The sequence below is a fragment of the Platalea leucorodia genome (genome assembly GCF_965183815.1).
Source record: "Platalea leucorodia genome assembly, chromosome: 10".
NCBI lineage: Eukaryota > Metazoa > Chordata > Aves > Pelecaniformes > Threskiornithidae > Platalea > Platalea leucorodia.
Window position 1 is genome coordinate 7,418,145 of NC_138832.1, and position 15,744 is coordinate 7,433,888.

The 15,744-nt window shown below is 51.8% G+C and overlaps 1 protein-coding gene across 2 annotated transcripts in view; it reads right to left on the reverse strand.

Annotated features, from left to right (window-relative positions):
- PCDH19 (protocadherin 19) overlaps window positions 1-15,744 on the reverse strand; it is a gene marked incomplete at its 5' end in the record, with an annotated part of 55,972 nt that overhangs the window by 22,744 nt on the left and 17,484 nt on the right. The window contains 2 exons of one of the 2 annotated variants that reach the window (XM_082322877.1): window positions 1,621-1,790; window positions 4,859-4,917. In XM_082322877.1, the coding sequence (XP_082179003.1) occupies window positions 1,621-1,790; window positions 4,859-4,917 (229 nt within the window). Of the gene's footprint in view, window positions 1-1,620; window positions 1,794-4,858; window positions 4,918-15,744 lie in introns of both variants that reach the window. The other variant, XM_082322876.1, reaches the window with a different exon arrangement.

A 15,744-nucleotide genomic window follows, 5' to 3' on the forward strand; every position in this document is an offset into this window, starting at 1 on the left:
TCTTGATACAATGGATGGGACCATATTTATTTCTGTCGGAATCCTCTGACGAGCTCTGCCTCCAACTCATCCTCTAACTTATTTGCATTGTTATCTGGTGCACGACAGAGCCAGCACGCAGACTTATCAGAAATGTAATCTCTGTAAAACCCTATCTGCAGTCCATTGAGATTGTCTTTTTTGCCGAAGAAATGTGACAAAAAATTAACAGATGTTGCTCAGACCATTCAACAGGACAGGAATCAATTATGAACATTTTTGCTCCTACAGTCATCCCTTACTGCAAATGCATCTTAGGAAACCCTCTCCTGATCGAAATGAAAAAGCATTTCTTTGTAATAGAAGAATAATAAATGATAGCTATCAGCCTGCATTCTCTGACACGGCACCAGTCCGCGGAGAATTAAACTGCCACTGTACAGTTATATAAATGTTTAATTTTTTTCATCTTTGGCCACAGTAGGGTTGTCTGGAAATACATTATCGCTGCAGATGCCATCCCTCTCCAATTAGCGTGGCTGGCAGCGTGCAATGGGTAGGTGACCTCCGCGTTCCCCTCCTCGCGGAGTCTTACAGGGTTAACTATGGCCATTTAACAGACTCTATCGAGAATTAATACAGCGATCAGCTTCTCTCCAGAAAAAAAAAAACATTCGGTGGCGCAGATGGCAAGAACTCTCTTTCCCCCGTTTGACTCTTTTATGACAGCAAAACAAAGGCTTTTAATGATGTTTACCATGAATTGAATTAAACAGCTGAAGACCAGTTCATAATCACAGCATTTTGTTTTCATATCCTTAAGTCTTTTAGCAGTGGGGCTTCCAGTTGAGCCTCAGCTACAGCTTATCTCAAGATATAGCCAAGCGCCCCGAGGCTCCCCTGCGCCCGAGCACCAAACCGCATTCAGGCTTCTTAATTGAAAAAGACAGGATGTTTGCATAGGATGTTTGCATCCGTCAGACATTAAAAGCGACATTCATGCCCAAGTACAAATGACGGCTTGGTCTCAGCTGAACTCCTCTGACTTCTTTCCTCTAGCTAATACGGGTCTGGTTTCGGAGCAGGACTTCATCCCTGCACGTGGGGATGTGTAAGAGCTGAAACCCTGTTGCCTGTTTGGGGGAAAAGATACAAAACCCTCGCCCACTGCCTGGAGTAATCCCTCATGGGATGCCTATGTGCTCCGCTGACCTTTTGGAAAAGTTGCCCGGACAGGACCTGCGCGTGAGCTCTGGAGACAGTGAGCGGAGCACGAGGGGAAGGGCGCACCGACTGCGCTCCGGAGAGGAGCGCCGGCAGGGACCAGCCCCGGGCACAGCACCAGTAATTCCTGCCCTAATCCCAACCCCACCGCTCGCTCGCTGTCAGGCAGATGCTCAGGGCCTTGGGGTTTCTGCCTGTGAAATAGAGGATAATCCTAACTGCTTGCTTACCTGACAGGCATGGCGTGAAGATTAATTTCTATGTACCGAGCACTCCAACGATGTACAGTGTTATCCCCAGCAAGCGCTAAGCATCCTTATTGTGCACCCACTGAGGCAGCACCAGAGCCACTGGATGGGGCATGTGGGGGTCAGGGGGGCGGCGGGCAGCCCCTCAAGGCGTACAGTGGTGGCTCACCTTGGTCGGGGCCCTGGGACCCCATGGAGGGGACGCTGGTGTTCAGCACATCATTGACGGCCGTGTCGCAGTAGAGGCCCCGCTGCACGTCGTGCTCGCTGTCCGTTTGGTCACTCTCCTCGTGGCCGCTGTCCTTCAGACTATTCCCCTCCAAGTCCTTGAACGTGGAGCTGCTGGGGGAGACACAGCCATGATTTACTGGGTGGGACAAGGTGGCCCCCACCACCCCGCAGCGCTGCAGCGAGACCTGCGGTGGTGGCATGGCTGCCACCGCTCAGCCTCGTGCCCCGCAGGGACAGGGAGGTCCCCTGCCATCCCCAGCACCCAGCGGCAGGGCTGGGACTGCTCCCCCAGCACGGAGAGCCGGGGCAGGGGGTGCAGGGGGGACAACCCCTGCTTGGCACCTCTGCACCCCAAAACACAGCATCCAGCCTGCACCACCTCACAGGCTGCTGCTGCCTGGTGTGAGCTTCTGTGGGTATTATGGAAGCTGAGAGTGAAGCAGGATTTGAAAATAAAATTTAAAAAATGGACATTAAATGGGCTGTTTCCGTAACTAGGCTCCCTCAAGTCGTATGACCTCATATTGAAGTTACACAGGATCTAAACCCTAATTTTTTAGGTTATAGGCCAAATCCTAATCGCTTAAGACTTGAAAACAAAAGTCTTCCCAGAAACGGAAATTTCTTTTCCCAATGATGATGCCATTCTTATTTTTAAAAATAACCCAGTGATTCTGGGTCCAAGTTCACGCAGGTTTAAGGAGAGCTGATACACAGTCGAACTCCTTGACATCGCCTGCAAGTGCAGCCACTGCTGGGGGGACCTGACGGCTGAGCTGCTCCCAAATTTCCCCCAAGGGGTGAGCAGCTCCATCACCCCACGGTACCCAGCTCCGAGGCTGGAGGGATGGAAGAGTTTCATTTCTGGTTGCATTTGGGATCCTTCTACCGCTCCCCGCTGCCCTGCGAGGGGTGATGCCCCAGGACACCCGTCTGCAGCAAGCTGCAGGGACATCTCGAGACGCGCCTGCCCCAGTGGCAGGGCCAGCGGGGTGTCCCCGGGGCCACCCGCTCTGCACCTCCGCCCACACCCAGCCTTGGCATGGGAAATCTGCACCCATCGGGGGGGATCCACCTGCACCCACGGCCCCAAACTTTCTCGCTGCTGATTTGGTGTGAAGCGTCGGTGGAAGACGCGGCCTGTGCTTCAAAGCCCCAAAGAGCTGGAGATTTTCATTACTTTGAAAAGCCCTTTTGCGTCTCCACGGAAACCAAGCAGACCACCTACCATCTGATGCTTTGCAAAAGCACGCGAGGGGGGAGCTCTGAAATACATATAAATTGGTAAACCTTCAAACATTACCTTTTAAATAAAGATGTCCCTGTTGAAGCCACTGACTTTGATTCCAGGCGACATCAAAGAATTTTAAGTTAAGAAAGCACTACAAATCTACAATTCATTTGTGTGTGTGTAGATGTGCGAGAGAGGCAGGCAGACAACACAGGAAAAGTACAAATAGATTAATTAAAGTCCTGGATTTGAGGAGAGTCACTCACCAAAGATAGAAGAGCTACAACATCTTCATAAAGGCAAAGGATGAAAATGATGCCACAGTATGTTACAGAAAATATTTTTTGTTCTTAGATGTCTGCACAGCGTTCCTGGCACCCGTTGTACTTAAGATACAAGACAAAGGTAGAAAGCAAGGGGAAACGCTGTCCTACACGGAGCTGCTGTTCATAATGCGCAAGCAACCCGTGTTACAACGCATTTATCTTCCCCGCAGTGAACCAGACTGTAATGCAGCAGCCACACGACATGTTTCCGCGGCTGACACTTCTCTAAAGGATGGGCAGGTCTCGGGGAATCGGCAGCAGCAGCATTTCCCAAACAATACAACCTCCGAGTAAGCCCTGCTGCGGCAGGCGGGAGCGCTGCTTGCCTTTATCTTAGGTGTGAACGAGGAAAGATTAATAGATTTGGGTTTTTTTCAGGATGCCTGCAGACTCTCTGGCGAGGAGCGGCGTGGCGCAGGCAAGCCGTCTCTCTCGCAATTGCATTAGCATCGTTAAACATCACGAGCCACGCAGGCAAATATACCTGCCCTTCGCTAGCTGAACCCCAGCTGCTTAAACAATGCGCTCGCAGCTCCCTTACTCCTTATATTTTTAAGATGTAAACAAATGGGATCTCAGCCAGGCAGATAATTGGATTTTTTTACTGCTCAGATCAGATCTCAACAGTTCAGGGCCGGCTCCTGCTCTCCGTTACACCCCTGCCACCGCAATGGCTTCTGCAGAGCCCCCGGGTACAACCCCGGCAGGCAGGGGCACGGGCACGGGCACGGGCATGGGCACGGCCCCGGCTCGCCCGCCCCACACCTCGGCCGGTCCCTGGGGAGAAGAGGGGAGGTGGGCGAAGAGCTGCCGGCCACCTCCCGCGCCCGCATCCTGCGCGGGGAGACGGCCCTCCAGCCCCGCGCGGCGGCCTGCTGATGAGTATCGATCGGGCTGTGTCAGTGCCGTTCCCTGCCTCGGAAACAGCCGGGGAGGCAGATGCAAGCCCGGCCACTCGCCCCACGGGGGGATGCTCATCTCCAGTTTAATACAATCCAGCGGGGTTCAACCGGATAACCCCGGTGTTAACCTCCCAGAGACATTTCTTTCCCACTGCTAAGCTCTGAGGCAGCATTTTATCCAAAGGGTTAAATTCCCCCAAGAGTAATTGCCAGGTTGCAACTGAACTGATGATTTCCTTTTTACCCATGGAAGAAAAAAGCCTAGCAAAGTGCTGTTTTGCCTCGGTATTCAAACTAAAACAGTGAGCGTTATCCAACCCAATGACCTGCCCCCAAATGAGATTTTTTTTTTTCCTTTTCCCCCGCCTCACACGGCAGGGAGATCTCACCACCCAAATCTATAATTTTATTCCTATGCATTCAAATAGAATAAACTCTATGAATTTGAAAGTTGTCAGGGTAACAGCACTCCACCTAACTCACTGCAACTTCCCGGTGCAAAGGAGCCAAAGAGAAGAAAAGAAGACTTGCCTTTATTGCAAACCAAGAGCAATGGGACTTAATAGGAAGTAAATACTGTTTTTAAAATCAAATTATTACTCTTGAAATGTTTTGCATATTGAAAAAAGCTAGTAGCATATAACGCAGTAAGGAAGAACATTAAATAATCAGGATTTGGCTGGGCAAACCCAAGTGCTTTCAAGCGAGCCTACATACCTTTTTATTAAATGAGCTCTGCTGTTCACGTAGTTGGAATCGAAGGAGTAGTTTTCAGTCTGGAAGGAGGAAAAGAAAAGGGAGATGGTTACAGGTCTGATATTGCTCCACAACTGGGAACAGCCAGGTTTGCAGGTCCAGGACAAAAGCCACCAGCAAACCCCACAGGAGGGAAGGAGCATCCCGGCACGGGACAGACCCCGGCGGCAGGACAGAGCCGGGCGCAGAAAACTCCAGTCCCTGTTGGTCTTTCCACCAGCTTTCACCAGAAAAAAAGGCTGGCTGGTGACCACAGAACAATTTGCAGAGAAGAAACAATGTGACTACGCTCTGTTACAAAACTAATTGCTTTTAATTCCCTGATGGACTCCGTTCTGTGTGTGTCAATTTGACTGAAAGTTCAAAAGGTATTTTTCTTATTAGTGTATAATTAACATGTTAAAATATTTATTGCATAGATATGTAAATGCTAGCAAGGTAATCCCCTGCCAGAGAATTTAATGCGGGCACTTTTCTTTGTTTTACATCATTTCATTTGCAGAGACAGTGGGCTCTGTTATTAATAAAAAAGCAAACAATGGGTGACATGCTTAAAAGTTGGAGGGGAGTGAAAGCGGGGAGGGAAAGTCAATGGATTTGTCATCTGCAAGCAAAACCCACTAACTCGCTCTGCACTTGAAACACCGTCTTTTAACCTCGGATTACAAAGCCCCACATTTCTGGTGCTCTGAGCAGGTAAGGAACCAAAAAAAGCAGCCAGAAGGTGGGGAAGAGAGCAGGGTGTTACCACCCAGGCGGCCACGGTGGGAGTCGTGGGGTGGGACGTGGTGGGAGATGCACGGTGGCACGTGGTGGGAGCCGTGCAGTGGGATGCAGCGGCTGTTGCACTACTGTGGATGCGGTGGGAGCTGCATGGTGGGATGTGGCAGGAGATCCACGGTGAGTCACAGTGGAAGCCATGTGGTGGGACATGGTGGGATCTGCACGGCCTGGCCGGGATCCATCCTGGCCTTTGCGTACCCTGGAGGATGCAGATCTTTTTGCATAAGTCAGGTACCCCAATCCATCCGTCCACCCAAAGCCCCCCCAGCGCTGCAGGGAACCCACCTGGGCTCCCCCCAGCATCACCCGTGGCCCGGGGGATGCTCCTTGCCCCCGCCAGGCACCCTGGGCAGCAGAAGGGGCAGACTCTGCTCTGCCCCCATCCTCCGGGAAGCGTCTCCCCGGACAGGAGCGGGGCCAGCCACCTGCCCCAGCAGCCCCATCCTGCCTCCGCTCTGCCGCGGCTCCTCCTCGCCCCGGCCTCGCGGCCGCTCTCCTTCCCAAAGAGCCGCTCTGGGATACTATGGCCTGTTTTTATGGCAATTATGAACATGGTAAAAATAAATGCATGCATCTTTAATGTCTCAATAAATAAAGGAAAGCAGAGTCTGCTGCTAACGTAATCACAACGGCAGGATGCAGGGAGCGGGGCTGCTGCAGCAGAGCCGAATGTGAAATCCAATCGTACCCCGGCAGAGGTTAGACTGCTCTGCCAAGATAATAAAGCAAAGGCAGCGTTGGTTAAGTGTGACCTTTTCTGAAATACAGCACAATATCTAATTTACCAAACAGGAGCCTCCCAGAGAGAAACATGCAAGGAGCTGCGAGCCGGGGGAGTTGGCCTAGCACTCAGCACAGCTCAGTTATTACTTTCACATAGTAATTACTGCTGGAGAGTCGCGCAGGAGATTTAGTGCACAAACTACTGGTCCCTGCAGTTCCTGCATCCTCGGTCCTGCAGGACAACTTTGACAGTTAGAGCTCGAGAGCAAATGGACACATGGATTTTTAAAATACGCAATGCCCAAGACTTTAAACGCTGCAGAAAATCCCTGATCCTGTGTTTACCCATCAATCCTGGCACTGCCATCCCAAGGGGAGGGACGCCACCCCACGGCCTGTCCCCCCAGCAGCCCCGCGGGGCGGGCGGGAGGTCCCAGCCCTGCGAACAGGCTCTGAGGGCAGCTGAGCGATGGAAGGCAGGAGGGATCGGAGCCAGTTTCGGAGCAATCCCTGCTCGGCAGGGAGCCCCCTCCATCACCCTGCGCTGGAGGATATGGGAATGGCTCCAGCAAGCCTGGAGCCTCAGCTGGCTCCGTCCCCGCATCCCCAGCCCTGCTGCTGTGCCCAGCAGCAGTGTGAGACCCACCTCCATCAGCTTCATCCCTATGTGTGTGCATCTCAGCCCTGGGAAAACCAGGAGAGGAACAGGTGGGTGGGAGGACCCAGAGAGCAAATTTCAATATCTACACATATATCACAGAGCTTTAAAATGCTCAGAGCACTGACGCCGTATGGCCCAGGCTTCAGGGGCCAAGGGATACCCAGGCCCATCTGCAGGGAAAGCTCGACCGGTGTCACCGAAACCCCACTGCAGGCTGAGGAAACGCCGCACGTGCTGCCACCACGTCCCCTGCCGCAGCCTAGATGCAGACCTCGCACTAAATCCCCCTCTAACCAACATCACTTGGAGCTTTGCTATTGATTTCTGACACAAAAAAAGACCAAATCCTGGCCCAACTGAAATCATTCACCGACGAGCAAATTCCCCACGGTTTAAGTTTGATGGACTGGAGTAACGTGCGGACTCCCTGGTCCCCATGTCCCCCCTGCTCGGGAAGCTCTGCGCCACGTTGCTAATGAAGACACAACCCCCAAGTCCACACGCAAGCGAGGGGCTTCCCGCGGGGTCGGTCACAGCATCCGTTCCCAGGCTCCGAATCCCCCACACCACCAAAAGCAGCACGACTAATGCTAATTACTTCCAGATCTTGGACAGGACAAGGAGTGACGTGGCCACAAGGGTGGGAAATGTGTTTCCCTGGGCTGGGGGTTTGCACCCTCAGACAGAGCTGCCTGCGCTGCCCGCACCGGCACGAGGGTGGGCTGCCTGCCCTGCCCGCACCGGCACACTCCCACCAGTGCACGAGGCAGCCCAGCACTTTACGAGGCCTCTCCTCAGCCATGGGATTATCCATCAAGGTTATCTCCATGCAGGCTAGGGGATCAAAACAGAAAAATAAAAAAGAAATGAGATTTTTCATGGAGAAGGGCTGCTTTATAGCTTGCATTATTCAATCGAAGTTCACTTGATTTAATTCTAGTTCATCCTGCGAAGTGCAATCACTTACAAACAGAGGCAAAACGATGGGGAAGGAGAGCGTCTCCGACATGTCAACATTTTAATTGGGAAAGGATCCGCTCCCTCTCTTAATGAGGCCCAAAGAACAAAGTCGAAGTACAAAAAGGAGGGAAAAGGTAAGGCTGGCTGGCAGCGATGAAAGTGTGCTCTTCATAAAGTGCATCATTGAGAGGCCAGCCCTTGTCTTCTTCATTATTTTGGCAAAAGCAAACAAACCGTTACTTTCTCACTGATCAGCATCACTCCCGTAGAAATCAAAGCGATGCCCAGCCTCAAGCCCAGCCTCTCCTTTCCATGTCCAGAGCTGGGTATGGCAAGGACCTCCTGAACAGCGCTGCCAATTCTTATCTCCTGCTCATCGTAACACGAACAAAGGATGCTCACGCTTGTCAGGATCAGACCCTCAGCCTCTGTGCTATAAACAATAAATTCGAGACATCGGGAAGCGCTGAATAACACCTAGCATAAAGTCTGTGGTCTCAGCCTGCATTTCTCTTAGAGGAGAGAAACCCTGCTGTCCTCCAGGCTCGCGATTTGCTTTCCAGATGTAGGCATGTTGGTGTCAATGCCATCAAAGAGAGAGCCCTGGCTCAGCACGCAGCTTACCAGTGCCTAATTTGAAAACTGCTTTTAACTGCTGCCCTAGCAACACAAATAGAAATATAACAACAGACACACTCGGAATCGAGCAATCAGCAGGGAAATTTTAAACTTTTTTTTTTTTCCCCCAGCGGTTGCTTTCGGTTGAGGACTGCCAATTCCATTAAATTAAAAAAAAAAAGATGTAGAAACGTCAGTACAACTCTTCTTGACCTGGACATCGGGGGGCAGTGACTTCCCCGTTAGCGAAACGTCCGTTAGCAAAAGGGCGCTGCTCTAACGACTGCTCACTCCCTGCCTTAGAAACAGAAATAAACTCCGGAGGATCCAAAGGCGGTTTAAGGGGAATTAATGCAAGTGCCAGCGGAAAGGTCAGCGGGCTGCGGCAACTCCAGGCACAACCACTGCTGTGGACTGATGGAGAAATAGAGGATGCTGGCTGGGGTCGGTCCCCAGCCTGGGGGGGACGTGTCCTGGGCCGTGCCAGGAGGCTCGGATCAGCGCAGCCGTGTCCCTGCCAGCCTGCCCGCCTCGGGGCAGATGCCCAGGATCTGGCTTTTTCTCACTCTTCCCTCTTTTCAGCTATTTCAAATGTTTTTGGTTTTTTTTTTTTCCAAACCAAACTCCATGGAGGTGAAAATCCAGCTTTTCCTGATGTGTCTGGATCCAGGCTCTTGATGGAGGGTTTGGCTCCTCGGTCCGCACATCAGCCCCCCAGCAAAATCCATGGGTGTTCAAAGCTGGACCCATCTCTCCCGACCCGAAGTGACAGGTATCCGTCCCTCCGCCAGCCTCCGCCTTGGAAAATGACTCTAAAGCATCTCAACGCTGGGTTTTTTGCCTTTCTTCTCACTTCAGGGTGAAAACATTTCTATCTTTCTACAAATTATTGTAAACCTGCTGCAACCTCCTGCCAAAGCATGTAGGGACCCTTCACAAAATCAGGTTCATAAAAATGACACATTTAGCGCCACTTTTTCAGGGTTATCCCTTGAGCCTTTTTTTTCCCCCTATGTGCCTTGTTAATAAAGCTTGCATGTCACCCTTCATTATTAGAAAACAAAGCGGACCTTTCTCCAAAGCTGCAACGTGCATCTCTCCTTTTGGGTTTCAGAAACTCCTCCCGAAACACACAACAGCTTCTCATTCTCTGCATCAAGCTGCACATCTTCACTAGGAGCACCCGTCTCCTGATCTTCCCTCCATGCTGCAGGCATCATCGGGGACCACAGAAATGGCAATTCGTTCCCAAAAATCCACTGGGCTTCCCTGGTGGGAAGGGCAGGGCGTGTAAGACCGCTTCTCCCGGTCCTCCTGTATCCTCGGTCCCGTTCTCCATGGGCCACTCAATCACAGGCTCCAGCATCTGCAATAAAACTGTTGCTCCCTGTTAGGAGACCTCGCCAGCACTTAATTCTTACCGATTGAACTATATTGTGGGTGATACAGAATTCATGCAAATTAAATAAAAACACTCCAGCTGCACTTGGGAAACAGGGAAAATTTCAAAGTAGGGACCAGGTCAAATGAAGTAAGGATCAGCAATGAGGGAAAGTCATTATCGTTTAGCAAGCTGCTTATTTACCCCATGGGAAATAAATAAGCGGTCTCCTTTCTGCCGGGAGACTCCTTTCTGCCGGGAGCAGGCGCAGTACAAAACCCCACCGAACACTGAAATCTAGCCCCACGGCCCCGAGAGGAACAGCTGGGCTTGTCCTGATGCTCTCACGCCCAGCGAGGTGGCTGGTCTCCCTCCGCACACCAGCAGGAGACTCATCAGATCCAGCTCTGGGCTGGGAGTGGATCACAAAGGACATCAGGAGAGATTTTCCCCTGTTGTGTGTGACGCCATGTAATTAGCCCCTGCGCTACCGGCTGCTGACGAGGATGCCACTGCCTCGGAGCATCGGTCAGAGGCCAGGACCGGTGGCTGGAGACCAGCCTGGATGAGCACCATGGTGCCTGACCCACTGAGAATCATAGAATTGTTTACATTGGAAAAGACCTTTAAGATCATCAAGTCCAACCGTTAACCCAGCACTGCCAAGTCCAGCACTAAACCATGTCCCTAAGCACCACATCTACCCATCTTTTAAACACCTCCAGGGATGAGGGCTCAACCACTTCCCTGGGCAGCCTGTGCCAGTGCCTGACTACTCTTTCAGTGAAGAAATTTTTCCTAATACCCAACCTAAACCTCCCCTGGTGCAACTTGAGGCCATTTCCTCTTGTCCTATTGCTTGTTACGTGGGAGAAGAGACCGACCCCCACCTGGCTACAACCTCCTTTCAGGTAGTTGTAGAGAGCGATAAGGTCTCCCCTGAGCCTCCTCTTCTCCAGACTAAACCACCCCAGCTCCCTCAGCCGCTCCTCACAAGACTTGTGCTCCAGACCCTTCACTTGAGGAGCTCTGCTCCTCCTTCCCTGCGCTCGCCACCGGCTCCGCTCAGCTGCTGACAGCATCTGCAACGTCTGCAACCACAGGTGAGGGTCCTGAGCACCGCGGCCACGGCCTAGGAAGATGTAACAGAAGACAGACCCGTATTTCCCAGTTCCTCACTCTCCAGCATCGGCACATCCTGGCATGGTGGGTGTCAGAGATGTGAGAGCAGCACCAGCCCAAGGCTTTGGGTTAAATCCCCATGCAAACTCTACCCAAATAGCTACTGGTGCTTCCACCTCGGGGAAAGTCAGCAAATGCTGATGGACACGGTGGGGTAAGCACCAAGGAGCCCACCACCCTCTCCTCCGACAGCCGAGCTGTGCTGTGGCTCGGAGACCCCTGTGGGGTCAGCGCCTTTGGAAAGGACCCGGCTGGCCACCGGTCCCCGTCAACAGCTCCAGCCCACTCCATGGGCACTGGAGCACAAGCCGGGGGAGAGGGGCAGAGGGATGCACCTCTGCTGTGTCAACAGCCCCAGGCAAGATGGAAGGAAAACGTGAAGCAATTTGGCTCTTATTAAGAAGCATTTAAGAGCCAGTCACCTGGAGGAGTTCAATAAAGGTTAACAGGATCTGACCTCCGGCATCTCCCTTTGCAGCCATCTCCCTGTACCCCAGCTCACCGTTAAAGCCTATAATACAGGAGATTGCAAACTGTTAACCAGCAACATAGTGTCTCTGAAAAAATAAGTGCATTTAGCATCTGATATTGATGTTTTATAATTAGATGTAATACAGCAGATCATTTTCCTGCCCTTGATCAATGAAACCAGGGTTGGTTTGGGGTTGGGCTTTTTTGCAGACACTCTGATTGCTGCCTAAACCAAATGGAGCGGTGCCTCGCTCAGTTCAGCAGGAACGAGCAGAGACGAGGATGTGCAAACACAGCATCCATTTAGATTTACTATCGCCGAAATATAAACAGAATATTTATTTCTGACCTTTTAAGCACTAATTCCAAATTTAATGAGGCACAATGAACATTCCTCAGAGCCAGACTCCATGGCTGCTTAACACCACCGACCCTCTAATTATTACTGCAGCTTAAATAAAGGGCATTTGGTTCTGATGGACGTTATTAAACACCGAAGGAACTGAGTCCAGCCTCCATTTTCTCTTGATGAAATAAAAAGCATTGCAGAGAAATCACTGGGAGAGTTCATCCGTTAGCATCACCCCGCTCATCACAATGAGCAGAAGTATCAAACCAGATTGTATTACGGCGCAGACATGCCCACTAATCCACGCTGAACTCCTGTCCCTCCCCAAATAAATACAGGCTTTGTCATTTTTTGTCTGAAAATGGATCGGAGGCAGGAGGAAAGGAGCTGCTGTGATGTGATTTCGAAAAAGGGTATAGGATTTGAAACCCAGATTGAATCCCAAGAGCGGCAACACACAATGAAGCCATAATTACACTCCTGAAAGCCACAAATAGTGTCACCCGCTTGAATTTGTCAACATATCAGAAATCTACCGTATGGTTATGAAAAGCAAAAATGCAATAGTAAAAACCCTGCCTTACATTCAGATGGCATCTATAACCCAAAAGCTTCTTGGTGGCCGTGGCACAGGGGCCCCTCCAGCAGCACCGCCAGGGCAGGCCCCCGCTTGGCACCACCCCCCCAAAATCGATCGAGAAGCAAAATACTGACCCAAAAGGGGGGCATGCTTTCTAGGGGAGAGCATACAAGTGCCTTCCCTGGACCGTGAGCAGCCAGGAGGCTGCCCATGGCCCCCCAGGGCTGGGACCGGAGGGATTTTGGGACAGGGGGGCAATGCCTCCCTCCTGTGTGCCCACCAACGGGCACAGGGCCGAGCTCGCCGTCCCCCCCAGGGCACAGCCTTCTGCACAGGGGTGCTGCCTCGATACGCCGAGGAAAACTCCCTGTGGGGATATAATAGCCAATAAACCTAATAAAAGGTTTTTTTCCCATCACCTATGCCTGGGACTTTCAGATGTGTAATGGATCCATGCATGCAGCTTCCAGCATGGACTACACCCCTCCCTAAGCAGTGCAAGAAACAATCTGGATCTAATCAGCAGCCCCAGGGTAATGGGGCATGACTTACAGGTTTGTTAAAAAAACCTTTCAGAACTGTCCTTTCCCTGCCTCCTGCCATTAGGAATGAAAACAAATATAACAGAGGAACCTTTTTTTAAATGTTCCCATCGCTAGGGCTAAATAAAACTCCTTGTCATTCACCTTCTGGAGCGGCAGGTCAGACCGATACATTTTGTAGGGAACAGGAGAAATCACAGATTTGTCACTGCAAAAAAAAGAAAAAAAAAGAAAAAAAAAGAAAAACCAAAAATCATTGCAGATGAGTTAAAAATAGCAAAGGTGTGAGATGCCGCTGCCAGCTTGGCACATCGGAGTGACGGGATGCCCGGGCAGCCGCCCCGCCGGCTGCATCCCTGAGCACGCACAAGCCCCGGCGCGGCGGGGGGCTCGGGGGCACGGCGAAACGAGCCGGGCACGGAAAGGGGCAGCAGGGCTCAGCTGGTGCCCAGCCAGCACGGGGACACCTCGCTCCGCTTCTGCACCCCGGAGAAGACAGGGACGGCCCCCGAGGCACCCCAGGGCGGTGGGCGAGGGGGCTCGCGGTGGCACCGGAGGATTTCCCTGCTTTGTGGCTTAGCGGGGAGAAATTTGGCCGGGGGTACCAAGACCGGCACGGTGGCAGGCAGCAGCCCCCACAGCAGCCGGGAAGGGCAGGATGGGCACACAGGGACCTTGGCCCCGCCCCATGTCTCAGTGCAAGCCCCATTTCTTCTGATTTTTGGACAAGCAGCAAGCGCTTCCCATATCACCTACACACCCCACAGGTCTTTTCATCCTACGGCTTCACCGGAGGCCTGATCCGGTCCCGCGCGTGTCCCCGGCACGCGGCCGTGCGCATCCACACCCAGATCTGGAGTGAAACCTCCACACCAGCAGCTCCCGCCTGGCTTCAGCTAAAATTCCCCGGCAATGGCGGATAATAAAACCGAGGAAAACACCGCCCCGTGTGCTCATCGTGCTATCATTTACATTGTTTATCTGTAATTGCACGGGAAGGCTTGCAATCAGGATAGCCTCGGCCAGCTCCCGCACTAAGCCCTCAAGGGGATTTTGCTCACAACAAAATTATTTATCAAAAAGAGTTTTCCCCTGTTTTAATTTTTTTCCCTACTTGGACAGGAAAACACAGCTCTCCAGCCCACAAAACTACCCTGCGGCCATGAGACTGGCTGCAAACCTGAGCAGGACTGGCCTTCCTCCCCGCTGCCATCGCTGTCCTCGGCGGCCGCGGCACCACGTGCAGAGCCCCGGCTGGGGAGCGGGATGCAAAGCCTGGCTCAGCTCAGCCCGGCTCAGCTCCCCTCGAAACCCGCTGCCCCCAAAGGTGCCACACTGGCTCCAGCATCCTTGGGGACACACCAGCACCCTCCACAGAGCCCTTCCTCCCCTCTGAGCCGTGCTGCCAGCTCGGGGGCACCGGGAAACTGAGGAATTTCACCCAACAGGAACCTGTTTTCTCCCAGAATAAACTGTAGGGAAGTAAATGATAATAAAGCACTCACCAGGTTAGGGGATCTCTGCTCCAGCACTAACTGGCTGCCCCTCTCCATCCCCAGGCTGCCCGCTCCCCCTGCCCAACAGCCACCCCACGTTATTAACAGCCTGGTAAACACAGCCCGTTGGTTATTACAAAGATGCCAAAACCTTACTACTTCTTGTTCCTTCCAGTTAATGTACCATAGCCGAGGATGAATTGCTATTACAAGGAACTAAAAATAAAAATGTTTCAGAGGCCGTAATTGGCTTGTCTTGTTGGGCTTTTTAAGGAGCCAAAGTACCAGTTCCAGGCTATTAGCCCTAAGGTTGTAGGAGAATGGTGTAAAATATTTCTTCATTAAAACCCTACCTTCTCCACAGAGGTGTTTTTCTTTAGGGTTTTTTCCCCCCCCTTTACTTCTTCTTCTTTTTTTTTATTATTCTTTTCTTTTTAAAAGATGTGTGTTATCAAATAACCTTTAGTTAAAAGAGGGCTTCGAAAGCCCAAAGGTGATATAAATAGCCAGGGCTCGGCGCAGCTGGAGAACCAGTCAGAGCCTTCACTCATCTATTCAGGTCATTTTTCTACAAAACTTACGTAATATCCCTCAGTCGCATCTGTAATCTTGGGCCATTTTTAATAATCACCACCAAATCTTGCAGTCCTCGGGGAGAGGGTGCTCTGTGCCGGCAAGCACCCAGCCCACAGCTGCAGGACGGGGACCGCCACCATCGCAGGCTGCAAACCCCCTACGAGGCAGCCGGGGGTGCCCAGGGTGCTCGCTGGGATGGGGACTATGGTTTTTTTTTTTCCTTTTGAGGCTCTTTGGTGCTACTTAGTTATTAAGAGCTTTAGTTACCACCATTACTCAATATCAGCAACAACCATGACAAAACCAAAACCATTTAATCAGCAAAACCCTTCTTTCGAAAGAAGCAGATGCTCTGCTGAGCGAGGGCTCGGCGGCTTGGCACCAGCCATCCTGATGAGGATGGTGACGATGCACCAGCAAAACAACAATAATTTACAGTCACGACTTTCAAGTTGGCTTTAAGTCCTGCCGCTTGCAGAGCCTGCTCCGACCGGTGGGTCGAGCACCTTGGGGCTGCCCTCACCA